We start from the raw sequence: 18,386 nt of genomic DNA on the forward strand, positions 1-18,386 counted from the left end.
TGTAAACATTAAATACTGACAACAAAAAATAGAAAAATTGCAATATTGGGAGGCCACGGTAAAGTAGGAGGGAGTGGGAAGTGTGTAAGAGTAGTAAACTCCCATGGGAAAAAGTCAATAAATAATACCTAAAACTGGAAATTCAGTTCAGTCGCTCAGTCGTGTCTGACTCTTTGCGACCCCATGAATCGCAGCACGCCAGGCCTCCCTGTCCATCACCAACTCCCGGAGTTCACTCAGACTCACGTCCATTGAGTCGGTGATGCCATCCAGCCATCTCATCCTCTGTCGTCCCCTTCTCCTCCTGCCCCCAATCCCTCCCAGCATCAGGGTCTTTTCCAATGAGTCAACTCTTCGTATGAGGTGGCCAAAGTACTGGAGTTTCAGCCTCAGCATCAGTACTTCCAATGAAACTGGGAATTAAGAAAATATAAATATGGAGATAAAAATGCGGAAACAGATAAATGAGTAGAAAGTGGTTGTTTCAGAGGGGTCAAAATCTAAGGTTGGAGGGCTAAGGAGGGGTAAGATGGAGTAGAAAGAGCTAGGACTGGGGATGAATGCTTTTTGTTTCAAGTCATAAAATTATTTAACTTTTTAAATGTGGACAGTTCAATTTTCCAAAAGCAACATTAAATTCAGGAAAGAAGAGAGGGATGACAACCAAGTAATTGCAATTGCTTGACTAGTTAGGATCTTTAATCTCAAGATATATTTAGTATAACTTAGCAGAGAAAAGAGAAACGAGCTGACCCACCTTATCTTAATGGTAAATAACTGTGGGCTGCAAGCCAAGCTGAGAAGCTATATAGTATAACAAAGTCACTTTATAAGAATGAAATATGAAATCTTTGTCCTAAATCCTTGGGGATTAGAATGTGTCGAGTCAATTTTCCAGATGACTAACACTAATTACATTACCTCTTTCATAGATAATGGTACCTATGCTTATGTTTGCTTTATTTTTCAACTATATGGGAAAAAATCATAGCTCCTTTAGCACCTAGCACAGAGCTGAACACAAAAGACATATGCTCAATAACTGAATCGGTTTAATTGTTGCCTGCTGCTTGAAAATGAGGTTTAGTTATGAATAGGCATTATTTATACTGCACTGTTTTAGAGACATTCCCTTAGCATCTGTGATGCATAGGGCTTTTTTTTTTTTTTTTTTTTAACCAAATACTAAATGGCTAAGAGTGACATGTTTTCTATGTTCTTGAGTTTGATTCTCAGCATTTTCCCATCCATTCAAGTTACTGCATCTTCTTCTATCAGTGTACCTGTACGTAGCAGTCATGTTTCCTTGATGTTAATCTGAATATAGGAGTCTTTATAAATGTGGTAGAGTGTAGAAATTAATTAAGAATATATGAGCTCTTTCTGAATAAAGGTCTAATGTCTTTATTTAATGTCTAACGAATCAAGTCCCATGGACAGAGGAGCCTGGCAGGCTACAGTCCACGGGGTCACAAAGAGTCGGACACGACTGAGCAACTTACACTACAAATGAAATGCATACAGTTCAGTGCATGGACTTGGGGGTTATCTATTTTGGCTATCCAGAGGCTTCATTCCTTCACTTCTTCATTCTTTCTCTTAATTTTCATTCTTCATGCTCCAAAAAAAGAAAGGCTGCCAGACAAACGACTTCCATTATTAATGAAGTGCTACTAACAGGGTCTTTATCAGCAGCCATTACTTAAATACACCCTGATGCTGGGAAAGAGTGAAGGCAGGAAGAGAAGGGGACGACAGAGGATGAGACGGTTGGATGGCATTACCAACCTGATGGACATGAGTTTTAGTAAGCTCTGGGAGTTAGCGATGGACAGGGAAGCCTGGCGTGCTGCAGTTCATGGGGTCGCAAAGAGTCGGACACAACCGAGCGACTGAACTGAACATGCCTCCACCATTGACAAGTTTAATATTAACTCTATGCAAATAGAAAGAAGAATCTATATGAACTCATTTGTTCTATAAACTTCTACTTTTCTCAAAATCGAGACCACTTTGCTTTCACTAAGGATAAAACAGCTAAGCAATCAGCCATGGCATTTCTAACTCAGTCGCAACTCAATGGTGAGTTCAACTCTGAACTCTCAGAGAATGAAAAATAAATGGAAGAAAATGTGACTCTAATTATAATCAATACTTAAATCCAACAGTGTGCACCCCTTCACTGTGAACTTTAGCAGAAAGAAAGGAAATGGGGAAAAAATGGCTGAGTTTACTATGTGCCAGACAGTTGTATGAATTACCTCATTTTATCTTCACAATAACCCTTTTAGGTAGGTATTATTATCCCTGTCTCACAGATAAATAAACTGAGTTTTTGGAGAGATTCAATTATTGGCTCAAGGTCATGGACAGCAGGAAAGCCACCTTTCAAAATCAAATTTGATATAAAAGATCCATGGGGCACCCCCCTACAGTATGCACTGCCTATAGAACACCAAAAACAGTAAATTAAGAAAGGAAGGTAATTTATAATATCAATTTAAATCAAAGTGCCTGCACTGAACTTAGATCTTCTCATGCATACAACAGCAGGTCTTTAAGGTTTCCATTTGTGTCCTGAATAGAATTATCATATAGCAACCACAGCTTCACTGGTGATTGGCGGAACCTACTGTGGACAGAACAGACACTTGGGAGATGAAATATAAACAAAAGAACACTGGAAAAGTGGTCAATCTCAATCATTACCATCCACTCCTCTGCTGATCTGATAAAAGCAATGCGTCTAAAATGTGACAGGCAGGACAGATTTTAGAAGATTTTCCATGAAAACTAATGACTAGAGGGATGGTATGGGGAGGGAGGAGGGAAGAGGGTTCAGGATGGGGAACACATGTATACCTGTGGTGGATTCATTTTGATATTTGGCAAAACTAATACAATTATGTAAAGCTTAAAAATAAAATAAAATTAAAAAAAAGAAAGAAAACTAATGACTAATGGGTATGGGATTTCTTTGGCAATAATAAAAATGTTTAGAAATTTTTAAAAAGGTATGTGCGTGTTCCTACCAGTCTCTCTTGGCTCTTTCCCTTGGTGTGTGGGTAGTGCCAGATGGCCCTGAGCTTGCAGCCTTCCCAACGACCTCTTCTCCCCTTCTTTTTGGCCAAGTGTCTTAAGGTATCAGCTCTTCCTCCACCTTTGACTCTAAGAACTTGAATTTCACTCTCCGACTGAAATTACTCTAACATTTCCATTCTCCTCCAAATCCAAAGATTCTCCTTGAGTCTCATCCTCCTTATTCTCCTAACCACACTCTCCGACTGAAACTACTCTAACATTTCCATTCTCCTCCAAATCCAAAGATTCTCCTTGAGTCTCATCCTCCTTATTCTCCTAACCACACTCTCCGACTGAAACTACTCTAACATTTCCATTCTCCTCCAAATCCAAAGATTCTCCTTGAGTCTCATCCTCCTTATCCTGAAACTACTCTAACATTTCCATCTCTCCAAATCCAAAACTTGAGTCTCATCCTCCTTATTCTCCTAACCACACTCTCCGACTGAAACTACTCTAACATTTCCATTCTCCTCCGAATCCAAAGATTCTCCTTGAGTCTCATCCTCCTTATTCTCCTAACCACAACAAGCACCGCTGTCCTCTTTGTCATGGCACCATTTGTTTTGCAACTGGAACATAAAGCTCATTAGAGAAAGCTCAGGTTGTCTAAAAATAATCTTCTTTCAGTCTTAAAAAGTGAAAAAGATTTTTAAAACAAAACTGAGATTATGCTTATAAATTCCATTTGCTTTCCAACTCTTCTACTTAACATTATTATCCTTCTCTAACCCAGGCATTCATACTTGCGAGGCTCTGGTCCCCTTTATTCGTTCACCATCACTTCATAAATTATGGACAAGTACCATTATAGATGCTACATAAATACAACAACATAAATACTCCAGGTGTGATAAAGACTCCACAATGTACCAGTTGTAATTCATGGTGTTTTCCCTCCACTGGAAAAGGATTAAAAATATAGACCACTATGACTCTGTCTTCTTGATCTCCTTAGCTGGGTTACCTCCAAGCTTCCACCCAAACATGCAACAGTTTAACATACCTCATCCATGCTAAATCCTTCCTTTAAACCTCTTTCAGCTCTCATTTACACTGTGAAGAGTTTTCCAATCTCCCCTGGTGCACAAGCAATCTTTATCTTGCCTCGACACTCTGAGCCACGTACTGGCTTTAAATGCTACCTGGTATTCCCAGCCGTCTTTTCATTCTCTACTAGACAGTAAGCTCTCTTACTATCAAGGAATTGTACTTGAGAGTTTTGGGGTTTTGTTTTACATCTGCAGCTAACAGACTGCAGCAATGCTCAGTAAGTATTTTCACTGATATTGTTTCTCCCTCTCCCCACAAACCCATTAAATCTCTTCCCAATCCCTTCTCTGCACTACAGACAGTTTTCCCTTCTCTCTAGTCCTATATTCTTTCATCTATGACATTAGCTTTCTAACTCTTTTGACCCGAGTCATAACATGATATATGTTTTCCATTACAACCAGATCAACAAAAGTTTCACAAAACAGTATCTACCTTTACTGTATAAGATATACTCTCTTTCTATTTTATTCCATTTCTTCTTTCTCCCTCTTTCCCCCTTCCTTCCTTTCTTTAACACTAGTAGAAGCCAACTGAATAGATTCCACCACCCATGGTTGAAAAATATTGACCTATAAGTTAAGACACATAGATGCCCAATTTTTTCCTAAAACCTAATGCGCATAAACGGAGAAGGCAATGGCACCCCACTCCAGTACTCTTGCCTGGAAAATCCCATGGACGGAGGAGCCTGGTAGGCTGCAGTCCATGGGGTTGCGAAGAGTCGGAAACGACTGAGCGACTTCACTTTCACGTTTCACTTTCATGCATTGGAGGAGGAAATGGCAACCCACTCCAGTGTTCTTGCCTGGGGAATCCCAGGGACGGAGGAGCCTGGTGGGCTGCCGTCTATGGGGTCGCACAGAGTCAGACACGACTGAAGCGACTTAGTAGTAATAGTAGTAATGTGCATAAAACTGAGGGTATCCATTCTTCATCCAAGGTAAGCCCTTCTTCCCAATTCCCTATCAGGCTGACAGTACCATGATTATTGCATTACTTTGGGTTTATAGCATCAATGTTTTTCTATCTCAGTCTGCTACCATTTTGGACCTATCATTTCCCTTTCTGGCTGATTTGTGATCTCCAGGGTGTCCGCTGTGGATCCTTTTCATTCTTACCCAAAGTTACCACAAGTGTATCTTTCCAAGATTATCTGCTTTATAAAATATAGATATATCACAGTTGTATTTCTTTAACAAGCAGCTCTGATACACAAAATTTGATTTTTGTAAGACTTTTCAGCTGTGTGTGTATTAATAAAAGGTATAGTTAAATATTTTGGTTTGTGGTGAATTATTTGATTTGATTTTCCTATTCAAATGAGGAAATTACAGTTTGAAGATATTAAGCAACTTTCACAGATTAACTAGACTAGTGGTAACAGAGCCAAATGCTGAACCCAAATCTTTTAAATCTAAGCCCAATTGTTCCCTTTCTTCACATACACATCTTCCTACTCTTAAAACAAAAGACTTTCATTGCACTTCACAGGCCTTCAGAGCAGCTTTAACTGGATCTCCCACCTCCCCGCCTCTAAGTTCTCCATCATCTAGCTGACTTTTTATAATGCAGCAAAAATCCTTTCACCAACTCACAATTTTGTCCAGCCCCTATACTGCTTGCCACATAAAACTAAAACTTCCTTTAAGGTCTGCAACAATTCTCCGCTAATTCACAGCTGGCATCAAATGCAGAGCCTAACACAGCAGATATTCCATTGCTGTAGCTGACTATACCCTTAAATATTTTAAAAAATGATTTTTCTTACATCCCCAGTAGCACCCCCTCCTTTGTTTAGCATTTACGATTTTAATAAGACCTGTGCCAACATCCAGTCTGCTTTCATTGCTCCTCAATACCAAGGATCCTCCAGCTAGACGCATCTCCTCCTACAGAGAACTGGTCCTTCCTCTTATTTATCCTGTGTCCGGGAGCTTGAGATCAGTAGCTCTGCCACACCTTTTTCCAGACACAAAAACCAACTAAGATGATTTTTGGCTTTCTGAATAATTCTCACAATTACTGCCTGCCTCCTTCTCTCTAGGCACTTACTCACACAGTATCTTTCAGGATTTCCTACCATCTGAACTAAGTGTCTTCGCCCCAGCCATCTGAAAGCCTCTGCAGGACCAGTATAATACACTTAAATGTATTTTGTTTTTCCCCTCGGCTTCCAGCACAAACTCTGCACATCCCATTTACACCTGTTTAATAACCATTTCAAACAAAACCTCCAAGGAGGATGAACTTTAAAAACAAATACTGAGTTCCATTCAGTTTAGTCGCTCAGTTATGTCCAACTCTTTGCAACTCCATGGACTGCAGCACACCAGGCTTCCCTGTCCATCACCAACTCCCACAGCTTGCTCAAATTCACGTCCATCAAGTCGGTGATGCCATCCAACCATCTCATTTTCTGTTGTCCCCTTCTCCTCCTGCCTTCAATCTTTCCCAGCATCAGGGTCTTTCCCAATGCATCAAGTGGCCAAAGTATTGGAGCTTCAACTTCAGCATCAGTCCCTCCAATGAATAATCAGGACTGATTTCCTTTAGGGTTTGGTTTGATCTCCTTGCAGTCCAAGGGACTCTCAAGAGTTTTCTCTAACACCACAGTTCAAAAGCACCAATTCTTCAGAGCTCGCTTCCAGTATCCATCTTACATATGTGTAAGATATTATCCACCTTGCATATGTGAATTAGTTAAGCTCACCAAGACCCACAGTGCAGGTGTCACTTTTCCCATTTTACAGAGAGGGCGAGCTCAGAAATGCAGCAACGTGTGGAATGTCAATGACAGTGACTTTGACCTAGACCTGTCAGACTCCAAAGCTCTTAATACTGCCTACCACTCCCCCCTTATTTCCATCAGATCCAGAAGCCAAGCAAGTTCACCTTTGCTTGGCATGTACCCTGATGCTGTGCTAAGTCACCTCAGTCGTGTTTGACTCTTTCGACCCCGTGGACTGTAGCCTGCCAGGCTCCTCTGTCCACTGGATTCTCCAGGCAAGAATACTGGAGTGGGTTGTTATTTCCTACTCCAGGGGTTCTTCCCAACCCAGGGATCGAATGCTTGTCTTCGATATTTCCAGCCCTATAGGCACATTCGTTACCACGGAGCCACCGGGGAGGCCTGGCTGATCCTATATGTATTCAAATTATCCTAACCTTAGAAAAGGATGAAATGCAGTCAGAGAAAGTAAGTTACAGTCCAAGCTTCACCTGAGTAAATCACTTACTTACTCTCCTAGCCTCAGTTTCTGTTTCAAGACCTAACACAATCTGGCCCGGAGAATTGTTTTTTCTCCTCATCTCTGGCCATTTCTCCCCAAGCACCCTACACTGTTCCCTAGATACAACTGTTATATATCCACGTCTCTATGCGTTGGTTCTACTGAATCACCTCTTCTTCCTCCTCCATCCACTGAAGGCAAACTGACGCCCCTTACCCACCTCAAGGGAGCCCCAAGCCGAATTACTTGTTTCCTTCCTTGTGCTCCAATGGTATTTAATTCATGTCTGTATTTATAAGTACAGGATGTCTCCCCCACACTGGATGGTAAGCTCCAGAAGCAGAGACACGCCTTACTCGACTCATAACTGAAACCCACCACAATTCCTGAAACTGTTTGACCATCACAAGGTTTCAGGAAAGTTCGCTAAATTGAGAAAGTCAGGAATGTCTGTTGTGATTCAACCAAGATTTGTTAAGCAGTCAATCAACCATGCCTTCAACTAAGAGGAGCATCTGTCCTTCCTACTTCACAGAGAGGTTTTTAAACGTTACCTGTTTACCTCCCCAACTACCCAAAGATGGATGTCCCCCTGATAATATCTCATAGCACCCTGCTCCTTTTCTTAGTTTTTAATCAGAATATGTAACTATAAAGATGTGCGTGAATTACTTTAACGTCTATATTCCTCCACAGTCTTAGACTGGAAGCTCTATACAGAGATGATGTATGTTAAGCTTACCACTGCATTCCTAGCACCCAGCACCTACTTGATTAATATTTACCAAATAAAAGATATGAAGATGAAAAGACACAATGATCAAAACCTCTGTGAATTGTATACAGATGATAAACCAGATACACTAATTAGGATTACATATCCAGTTTATCCCCTTTGATGGCTACAACAAAACCATCAGTCTCTTCTCCAGTATCCTATGCCTTTAGTTGGCAAACCTCTTCCAGCCTCACCAATAGGGCACTTATGTTTGACTCATCTCAGTAAAAAGAGCAATTACCTTATTTTTATTCCAGTTTGTAATTTATAAAAATATCTGCAGTGAGACATATTTAATCACCTCAGTTCTCACTAAAGACAGTCTATAAAATATAGGTCAAATAGCTTTTTCTTTTCAAAAATAACTTTGATTTTGATACATGGCTCTCATCTTCAAAGCACTACACAAACAACCTTTACGAGGTACAGGTACACGCTGGAACAATTAGTTTGTATTCTCAGGCGAGTGGGCCCAGGCAGGCCAACACAGTTGTCATGGCAAGTCAGGTGTTTGCATGGACTCCTTAGCTGCATGGGTTCCTTCCAAGGCTCGGGGGGCGATGCGGATCTGGTGACATGTAACTGTACTCACAGTCAAAAGCAAGAGAGTTCTGAATCGCCTTCAAAATCACAGACCTTTCGGCCCCATGAAACCCAGAATCCTTTTGCTAACAACTTTCAACTTCCCAAGACCCCCTTCTCTCTGAAGTATTCATAACCAACAACATGGCAGGCATATTTAAAACAAGATTTTTAAGAATCTAGTTCTAATCAATGAAATACAGTATTTTAACATCCTTTTTTAAAGTCTATCTAAAAAGAGAGCATGATGTCTGAATAATTTTTTTTCTAGATCCATATACACCCCTCTTTCTCTTTAATAAGCACAGCTCATGTGCATTCTAAAATATTCACAAGGTCTCTAACAAGGAGGTATTGCTAATTTTCCCACCTCACAGAAGAGGAAATGAACTTAGAGAACTGAATTGACTCACCCGGGATCAGACAACTAATAAAGGATCTATGTGCCTGGGGTGTCACCCGAGGGCCACCGCCACTCTTAATCTCTAGGCTCTCCTACTCGCAGGGTTCCTTGACAGCAGAAATTAGGTCATCACAGTGCTTTGTAATTCGCCACAGAGCTGATGATAAAAAGCTGGCACTCAATAAACATATTTGATGAACTATTTAAGAGAATACCTATTATAACCCAATCCCTACTGGCATGACACCACTATGAATATTCCTAAATGGTGAGGTAATCTGATCTCTCAGGAATGGTACAGGATGGAAAACAGGGCCAGATGTTGCCAGGGTTTGCAGCTACAAATCAAAACGTACTCAGTGAGCATATCCAGTGGAACACAGGTTAGACAAAAGCCTGTCAAGTCCCACCAGTGAGGCAATCTTTGAACTGAAGTCACATCTACAATCATATCTACATATATCTGGAGAAAAAGAATGCCTAACAGGTTTATTAAAACCTTTAAAACACACACATGCACAAATACACAAGACAGACCAAATGTTTTCTTCTTCTAGCACAGTCCTCTTTGAGTGATTGCTTGGAAGTCAAATTAATTCTGCAGGAAAGAAAAAGTGTGGCTACCTAACTGAAAACAGTGAACTCAGTGGCTGCGTGTAGACACGGCCTAACAGCATATCAAGTGTAGTGTATTGAACGTGCCTGAAAGGCCGCCATTGGCACCCACACCAACATCAAAAGGCAGTGCTCCTAATGAGGATCTTCAGCCAAGAGACGGCGTTTCAACACGGTGAAACAAAAGGGCATAATGGCACCACTGGCAACGCCAAATAATTTCCATCCCTGTACAGCAGCAAATGGTTTTCAGTGTGGCACTAAGATGCAGTAACAAAAAGGGCTAGAGTTGACATGCCTCTGACCTTCAGATGGCCTTCTGCGTGGTACCACTCTACAGTAGTTAAGGACATTTGCCTGTATCGCTGATGGTAGGTTCACGACACGGTTTTCTCATATGAGAAACTCTGGATCTCATAGAGACCTATTCATCAAGACTCGGAGAGGTCCTTGGGTATTCACTCTTCCTAAGAGGCCGACTCTGACAATACTGCTCAAAGCCTCATTGAGTATTTTAAGAGATGTATAAAATCCTTCTCTGAATCGTATTGTTTCTTCCTTTTTAACTAAAGGAATCTTAACCTTGCCTTCTTGATTCAAACCTCAAACAGCCGTTATCATTATATGGCCTGCAGAGTCAAGTTTTCAATGTGGTTTAATTTGTAATTCATTTTTAAGGTTGGAAAAAAGTGCTATGTATAATTTCCTGCCTCTTCTTTTAACATTCCAGAAGTTTCTCAGCCTATATAGTGTTAGGTGAATTGACGGATTAATAATACCTAAACTGAAGAATTATCAATTATGGAATTTACATTTAAATATTTATATTGATAGCATAAGACATGTGTGTGCTCAAAACCTCAATACTTAAGTAGCACAGGAGAGCCTTTTAAAAATGGCTTTGTCTTCTGCCAGAGTGACTGTTCCCAGAAGACTGACAAGGGCAGGTGCCAATCTCTTCTCTCCTCTCCCTGCTGACTGGTTCTGCTCTCCGGCACCGCAGAACCAAGATCAGCAGGGAAAGTTCAAACCGTTCATTAGCAACAGGTAGTCAATCACTTACTTTTCACCAAGACAGGAAGGACTGTCTGTAAAATATCTTTGGAGGTGTGCCATCAGCACTGAAGTCCCTTTCAGTCTGGGAAGCAGCCCCCGTCCTTTAACTGTGAAGACGTAAACTTGGGGAATTCATCAAACTAATATTAAATAGAGGCTTTGTCACCTTAAAAGACTCTGCTTGGATTAGAAATTCTGAAGTCCCTATTTCAAGCAGTGTGAAGTTTACAAGATACTGTCTGTAATTTACAAAACTAGGTTCTGCAGCAAACAAAAACATCTGTCACGTCAAAAGATTAGTATTTGAATGACAAAATGGTGCTATTTATTTTGAAAGGCAATTAGGATGTTCCCTATGACAGAAAAAAAAATACAGATATAGATCACTTACATTAAATAACATATTACCTATCTGAGGAAGCTAATTAATGATAAATGTATTCTAAAGAAAAGTGCTATGCAAAACTCTCAAAATTGGGGGTTTTTTCCTCTCTTATTGCTGCTTTGACTAAGCACCTACAGTCCTTGAAAACAGCACATCCACACCATGAAGTTTTTTGCAAACAATTACTACTTTAATTCTTGAACTATCAAACTCAAGAAACAACCACCATTTAAATCAACAAACCCATAGCTTAATCAATTAGCATAGAGACTTCGATGAACCACCTTATGGAACAAGCATGTGTCCTGCTATTTTAACATTATTTTCAAAAAAAAAAAAAAAAGATTCTTGGTAAAGGTATCTGGGAAGAAGTCATCAAGTTTAATCTGTCAGGGGAAGACAGGGGAAGCTTCTTGAAAAACTGACTCTACAAAACAGTAAGTGTTAGACTATAAGATTCCCTGGTGGCTCAGGAGTGAAGAATCTGCCTGCCAGTGCAAGAGATGAGAGTTCAATTCGTGGGTCAGGAAGATTTCCTGGAGAAGGAAATGGCAGCTCACTCCAGTGGGCTTGCGAAATGCCATGGACAGAGGAGCCTGGCAAGCTACAGTCCTTCGGGTCGCAAAGAGTCTGACACAGCTGAGAGATTAAGCACAGCACAGCTCTATTACGTTCCATTAAACTTTGTTCAGAAACATACATTACTGATCTTAAAATGAAAACTGATCAAAAAAAATTTTAGCTCACCGTAACTGTATTGACAGCAAATTCTGCTGAAACATATCTTAATTCATTTAGAGAATGATATCAATATGTATTATATATATACATGCAAGCCAGCTTTTGGGTAGCAAAGGTGCTCTTTGTTCTTAATCTGGTGCAACTTATTAGAAAACCAGTCCTGATCACTCCCTGACTCTTCCAAGTTGGCAGAGAATTGCAAAAATTATCAAATAAATATGACTTAACAACCATTCCAGATCATTCAAGCAATTTTTCCACAAAACATCTAAAACGGCATCACGATAAACTCAAATGTGTAATTCCACAACCTTTCACTTTATTACTAAGGAGCAGAAGGCACCAAAATGACAGCAGACACAATTCCTTTGGTATATTAAGATGAACACACCTTACATTTACATTTTCATGTGTTCCCAGCCGGGCAGTGACTTAACTACCATTGTCCCTGGAGATGCTAGAATATTGGAGGCAAAAAAACAAACAAACAAACAACAACAACACTAAAACCTGTGTGTATGTGTGTGTGGGTGGGAGAGAGAGAAAGAGGGAGAGAGAGCAAGACTGCTCTGTTATTTCTGTTTCTGTCCTGCCCCTCTGACTTGAACTCTACATTGGTTTTTTCAATGGTGAAAACAATACTTTAATGGAAAATTATTTCTCTTTGGAAAACCGCTCAACTTCTTTCTTTTGTTAAGCAACCTTGCATGTGTTTCTCGTTCGTTCTGCCTTCTCCCCATCCTCACGTTACTAGGGCCCCCGAAAGACGATGCTTTCATTCCAAACACTGGTCAGAAAGCCACCCATACCTTGGCAGCCAAGAACAGCCAATCTGGGATTCCCTGGGCGTGTACCTGCTATAACTCCCTAGGGAATCCCGACACCAAGAGCTACACCCATCAAGGGGTTGGGGACATTTGAGCGATCCCCCAGAGCCCCTCAAAGATCAGGTCTGTATGGTCATGCCCCCACCTAGGGAACAGAAGGCCCCAGATTCACACAAACACACTCGTGCGGTGCAGGGAAATCAATCGCGCGCCGGAGACCTACCGACACGACGTGAGAAGACCTGACAGGGCGCCCCTGGCCACCGGGCAGTGGGCACAGAACCAGGGGTCAGCCGGGGTTGGCCCCCCGTCGGGAGGCTGGCCCCCGCCGGCCAAAGCCCCGCCCCCGGCGTCGCCCCCGGCCCGAGGCGCGCCGGTCAGCGCACGCGCGTCGGTGCGCCCAGCCTCTGCGCCCTCCCGGGCCACACGCTCCGGCCCAGACGGCTCGGCGTGCGCGCGCGAGCCCGTGTGTGTGTGCGCGTGTGTGTGCCAGAGGAGCGGGAGGGATGGTCCAAGCCGGCGTGCAGGAGGCGCGAGTGGGCGAGCACGGGCGGGTCGGCCCGGGAGACCTTCCTGTGACCACCTCGACTCCATGTTATCTCCTCGGAAACTGCGGGTCTGGCAGGGGGCCGGCCGCAGGGCGGGGTTCCTCCCGGCCTGGGCTTGGGGGGTGAGCGAGACCGTTAGGCTGGCGCACCGGGAGACCGTGCTGGCAGCCCCGGGCCGCCACCCGCGCCGAAATAAAAAGCCTCTCACAGCTTCCCGCCCAGCCAGCCTCTCTCTGATTGGTCGCTGGAGAAGAGACCCGAGTTGGCTGGAGGCGGCGGCCGCGCGCGGCTCTCGTGCCACCCGGGGAGGGGGCGCGTTGGGTGCTCCCCGCTCTCCCGCACTCCGGCCGGGCGGTCTACGGCCGCTCCAGCGGCGCCTGGCAGCGGCGGTCGCAACACACAGACCCCTCCGCCCGGCTCTCATCGGGCGCTTCTCCCAGCACACGCCCCCCCACCCCCCAGCCTAGAATGTCCGCCCACCCCACCCAGCACTCTGCATCCCCGTCTCCTTTATTCCCGTCCGTCAGCTCCAAAACGCAAATCCTGGGGCGGGGTGGGGTGGAGTGAGGCAGGGTGGGGTGAGGCGGGGTGGGGTGGAGTGAGCAGCTGGAGGGGAGGGTGGGCACGCACAGAAAAATCTTCCAGGGAGGCTAGGATGGAAATACCCCGAATGGGGAAAAAAAAACAACAAAAAACCACCTCCCTCCCGGCCGCCAAGGTGTTTTGGGCGGCGGCGCGGCCCCCTCCACCCGCGGGAGCATCACTACTGTCTTCCTCCTAGCTCCCTATTGTTCGCACTTTCCCAGGATCGGGAACCTCGCCCAAAGAAAGGAGACTGAGGCGAGGTGTTTCGAGAGGCTACCTGCCATTCTTCTCTCGCACCGTGCAACACGGAGCTCGCGGTGCGTGTGAAGGCACACGCGCGCACACACGCGCGCACACACACACCAGGCAGCCCCGATCACGCCCTCCTCGCCCTCCGCCCCTCCGCACTTCCTCCTGTCAAAACGCAGCGCTCGACCCTCCCATCCCTCCTTGCTCTGGGCCGAGAGCAGGCTTTGCAACTAACCAGCAATTTGGCAAATGAAAAACTAACGTCATATCGACAGGGAGGTGCAACAACGGCCACACAGCCCTGAGATTCTGCCCATTTCGCCCCATTTTTGCAAACCGTTATTTCTCCGGGGCGGGGAGGGAAGGGGGTAGGCGCAAAGGCGGCGAGTCCCACTTTATTAGACCCGGGGAAATAACGATCGCGGGCGGTTGCCCCGGCCTTATTGTTCACTCTTCGTGGGGCAGGGGCTGAAAACCCCTTCCCCACGGAAGCCGAGCCTGTGTGGCTGCACCACCGAGCTACGGCATCCGCCGCCCGCTTTCGGGGATGGAGCGCTGCCCATCGCCGGCGCGACCGCAGCGTCCCCGGGAGCGGACGGTTCGGCTCCCAGCGCCTCGGGCACACAAAGTGGGAAGGGCGGGCGCGCTGGAGGGGCGCCCGGCGCTCGCTGCGAGGGGAGGCTGTCCCGGTCCAGGCAGCCCGGGAGGGCGCGGGGTTCGGCTAGGCTGCAAGGACGACGCGCTCCTTCCTCAGCTCCAGGAAAATGAACACCCTTAGCATTCCACGTAAAACCACCCCCAAATAACAGCGTTCCTCGGGGGACGAGGAGGGGGCAGAGGGCAATGAGCATATCAAATTGAGAATAATAATTTTGAAAATGTACCTGCAGTTCCCAGGAAAAACAAAGTCCAGATGAGATTCTTAGTTTGCAGCATTGTAATCTGCTGGCCGGGAGGGATGTTCTTGCCGCGGTAAATTCTCTGCCCCCCCCCCCTTGCAGCGAGTGTGGACGGCGGCAGAGCAACAGACCTAGGGGCAGACAATTGCCAGGCTGAGTACGATTATTTTTGCAGAATTGTTTCCTGCCAACCGCTGCCGAGATGCGTTCACGCGCTGATCGGAGAATGAGTGACAGTCCCAGCCTCAGCACACTAGCAACTCGGAGATCCTTGCGCTGGCCCGGGTTCGCTTTGATGGAACTGGGGATGGGAGCTGGGGGCGGGGGGCGGGGGTGAGAACCTCACTGTGTCCTTCCACCACGCCGGCCACAAATAGTGCCTCACATCAAGGAGGTAAGAGAGACGGGAGGCAGATGCGGCCGCCTGCAAAACGTGGCCTGGAGCCGCCGGAGGAGTCGGGCTGTTTCACACGCAGTCTTCCAGGCAGAGCTGGGATTTCTTCTTTTCACAATTCTCCCAAGCCTCCGCGGTCCTTAATGCCGTCCAGCCTTCTTTCATCAGGAAGCTTGGGTACTTTAATAACTAGTAGATAATAAAAAGAAAATCTTAGGTTTGCGTAGGGTTTCAAAGTTGTCAAATCCTCCATTTAGATCTTAAGATCCTTGAATTATAAGAATAGCCTAGGACTTCATTTTTTTAAGTGCAGGAAATTAGAAATTTGGAGAGGGATGGGGATCGCTGTTGTGGGGTTTGGTTTGGGTTTTGTTTATTGGTTTGTTCGATGCTTGTTGTGAAGTTTGCCTCACAGAGGCAACAAATCCCAAGGGAAGGAGATGGGAAGCAACTGAAGTTAGGAGAAAAACGCAGATGTTTAGAAGGGCTTTTCAGAAATAACTGAAGGTTTTCTTGTTTACAAATGCTGAAAACTGTTATAAACCAAGATTTTTTTTTTAAATGTAGGTTTTATAGTATAGGCACTGTATTAAATAGTGTTTTCTTACAAGGGCTACAACCTCAGTTCTTATAGACTTTAATAAAGATCATCACTGAGGTACCAACACTAAGAGTTTCAATGAATCTTCCAGCTGTATTTTAAACAGAAAAGGGTGGAGGAGCAGGGTGAAAATAGGCATGTTTCAGCCCCTGAGCAAGGCTTGAGTGTTTAAGGAACAAAAGGTGAGGTAGAATCAGGAGCTGGCAGTGTTCGAGCTGCTGGACTAGCCTATTAGCCTAGCACAGAGAAACCCTCCCAGTGGAAGGCTGCCTGCCTATGTTCAAAGCACCAGTAAACCAACATCACCATGCACTCCATTTTTCTTCAAAGGTCAGACTCTCCACTGCTGTATCACTCTTTTAAAACCTGTTCTCTGCTGGTTAACCAGCCAGCCTCCATTACTGGAGAGGCTTGCACTCCCCACTCCCCGACCCCCCCCCACCCCCCTCCCCGATCTCCCCACCCCCGTGTATTTGACCCGGCCTGCCACACCAACAGACTGAAATACACGGGCACCTAAAAAGGGCTTCCTCCCCCAAATCTTATCTTTCACAACATTTGCTTTGTAATAATTCCCTCATACCAACTGTAAATAATTTTAAAATACATAGAAGTGGAAAGAACTAAAAATATCCCCCAAATCCCACAGATTCCAGAGATACCCACAGCTTTTCTAAGTCTTCTGTAAATGCATATGATTTTTATCATTGACATAGTCTAGTAGAGCTTTGAATGCTGTTCATTTTCCCTAACATCTCATGATAAGCATTTCCCCAAGTTGTTAAAAAGTCTTTTGAAATCTTGTATAGCAATGTGGTATTTCTGCATCTCCAAAGTTCTTCAATGGTTTTAGCATTGCTGAATATTTAGATTGTGTCCAGAGTTTGATAATATAAATAATGCTTTTTGAAGTCTTTTGGTAAATATTTATTGAGCAACCACTGCGCTTAGCCTTGTGCTGGGTACAATGAATTATATAGTTACTGTTGTTGTTTTAATGGTTGCTGTATTGAAGCCAAGCATCTTTGGCTTCAGACATGAGGTTCAGCTAACATGTAAAATTGTCACATTAAGCCTTGTAAACTTAAGTGGATAAACATATTAGACTTTTTCCTAAGGAAGAGACTTGATAGCAGGGAAAGATGGGGAGAACAGGCCTGAGGGGGCAAGGAAAACGGTGAAGGTTGGAATACCTAAAATATAATTTTTCTGTTTCCAATTTTACCAAGAGTGAGAGACACACCCTTCTCTGCCAACCTCCTTCCCTATAGCCCCTATCTGTGGAATTAAAAGATTCCTCACAGTTTTTCCCCAAATGTCCCTATTTTTAGCTTTTCAACACAGGCAGGTGTGGAAATCCTATCTCACTTCAGCATGACTGAATTTCTTTTTTTTTTCCCCTCTCTGTCTCTCTCCAGCCCCTCCCTGCCTTGTAAGGCTGTTGCTCTCTGTTGTGATGACTCATTCTAGAATTCTGGCCTGCAGTCCTTCCAGTCCACACTGCATGTGTCTCTCCCGTGTTCTTTTAACAGGATCCGTCACTTGTATCCAGTTCATCAGCTCTCCACTTGTCAGTGCCCACATCTCTGAGTTCTGGGTGACAGCTCTTTCCTGAACCTCACTTTGAAAGGAGACAGAACTGTGTCCCTACTCAGACCTCTTTCCCCAGGGGGGTCCCAGGTTGTCAGGTCCACCGTAATGAGTATCTATCGTGTGACTATCCAGGGATTGAAGCAGAGGAAAGAGACACTCAGGACTGTTTCAGAGATGGAGCTTCCCTAGTAAAATGGAGAATGGACTATAAAATCAGCCATGGCAAGAACAGCCGGGAGGCCCCAGTAGTGCTCTGAAAGGGGTGGGTCCTGATCCAAGACAGTGACCCTGGAGAAGGAGCCAACAGGGTGCAGATTTGAGAACTGTTTCCGAGACAAAAAAGGTGGAACTTTGGAACTTTCTGAAGGTTGGCGTCTATGGCAGGGGAAGAAATCAGAGTTGCTTTCATGCAATAAATACATATTCATTCTTTCACTCAACAAATACTTATTCAGTATCAACTAGGTGCCCAGCACTGTTCTAGACACTCAGGACATAGCAGAGGACAAAAGAGAATCTTTGCCTTATAGGCTTCTGTTCTTATGTGGAAGATAGAAATTAATTGACAAATAGCATGCAGATGGTGATATGAGCAAATAAGAGACAATGAAGAAGGGTACAGGGAGAGGGAGTTGGGGGAGGGTTAGCATTTTGTATGGGGAGCCGAGGGCTTTCCCTATGGTTCAGCAGTAAAGAATCTGCCTACAATACAGGAGACACAGGAGAATGGGTTCTACCGCTGGGTCTGGAAGATCCCCTGGAG

At 44.4% G+C, this 18,386-nt stretch overlaps 1 protein-coding gene across 17 annotated transcripts in view; it reads right to left on the reverse strand.

The window, feature by feature from the left end:
• Positions 1–15,307, reverse strand: part of NCAM1 (neural cell adhesion molecule 1) — a 362,758-nt gene extending 347,451 nt beyond the window's left edge. For 3 of the 17 annotated variants that reach the window (XM_070384203.1, XM_070384205.1, XM_070384204.1), the window contains exon 1: positions 15,021–15,306. In XM_070384203.1, the coding sequence (XP_070240304.1) occupies positions 15,021–15,072 (52 nt within the window). In that variant the 5' untranslated portion in view covers positions 15,073–15,306. Of the gene's footprint in view, positions 1–15,020 lie in introns of all 17 variants that reach the window. The other 14 variants (XM_070384202.1, XM_070384201.1, XM_070384208.1 and 11 more) reach the window with 10 other exon arrangements.
• Positions 15,308–18,386: the final 3,079 nt, after the last annotated feature.

This window comes from Bos mutus, chromosome 15 (genome assembly GCF_027580195.1).
Source record: "Bos mutus isolate GX-2022 chromosome 15, NWIPB_WYAK_1.1, whole genome shotgun sequence".
Classification (NCBI taxonomy): domain Eukaryota; kingdom Metazoa; phylum Chordata; class Mammalia; order Artiodactyla; family Bovidae; genus Bos; species Bos mutus.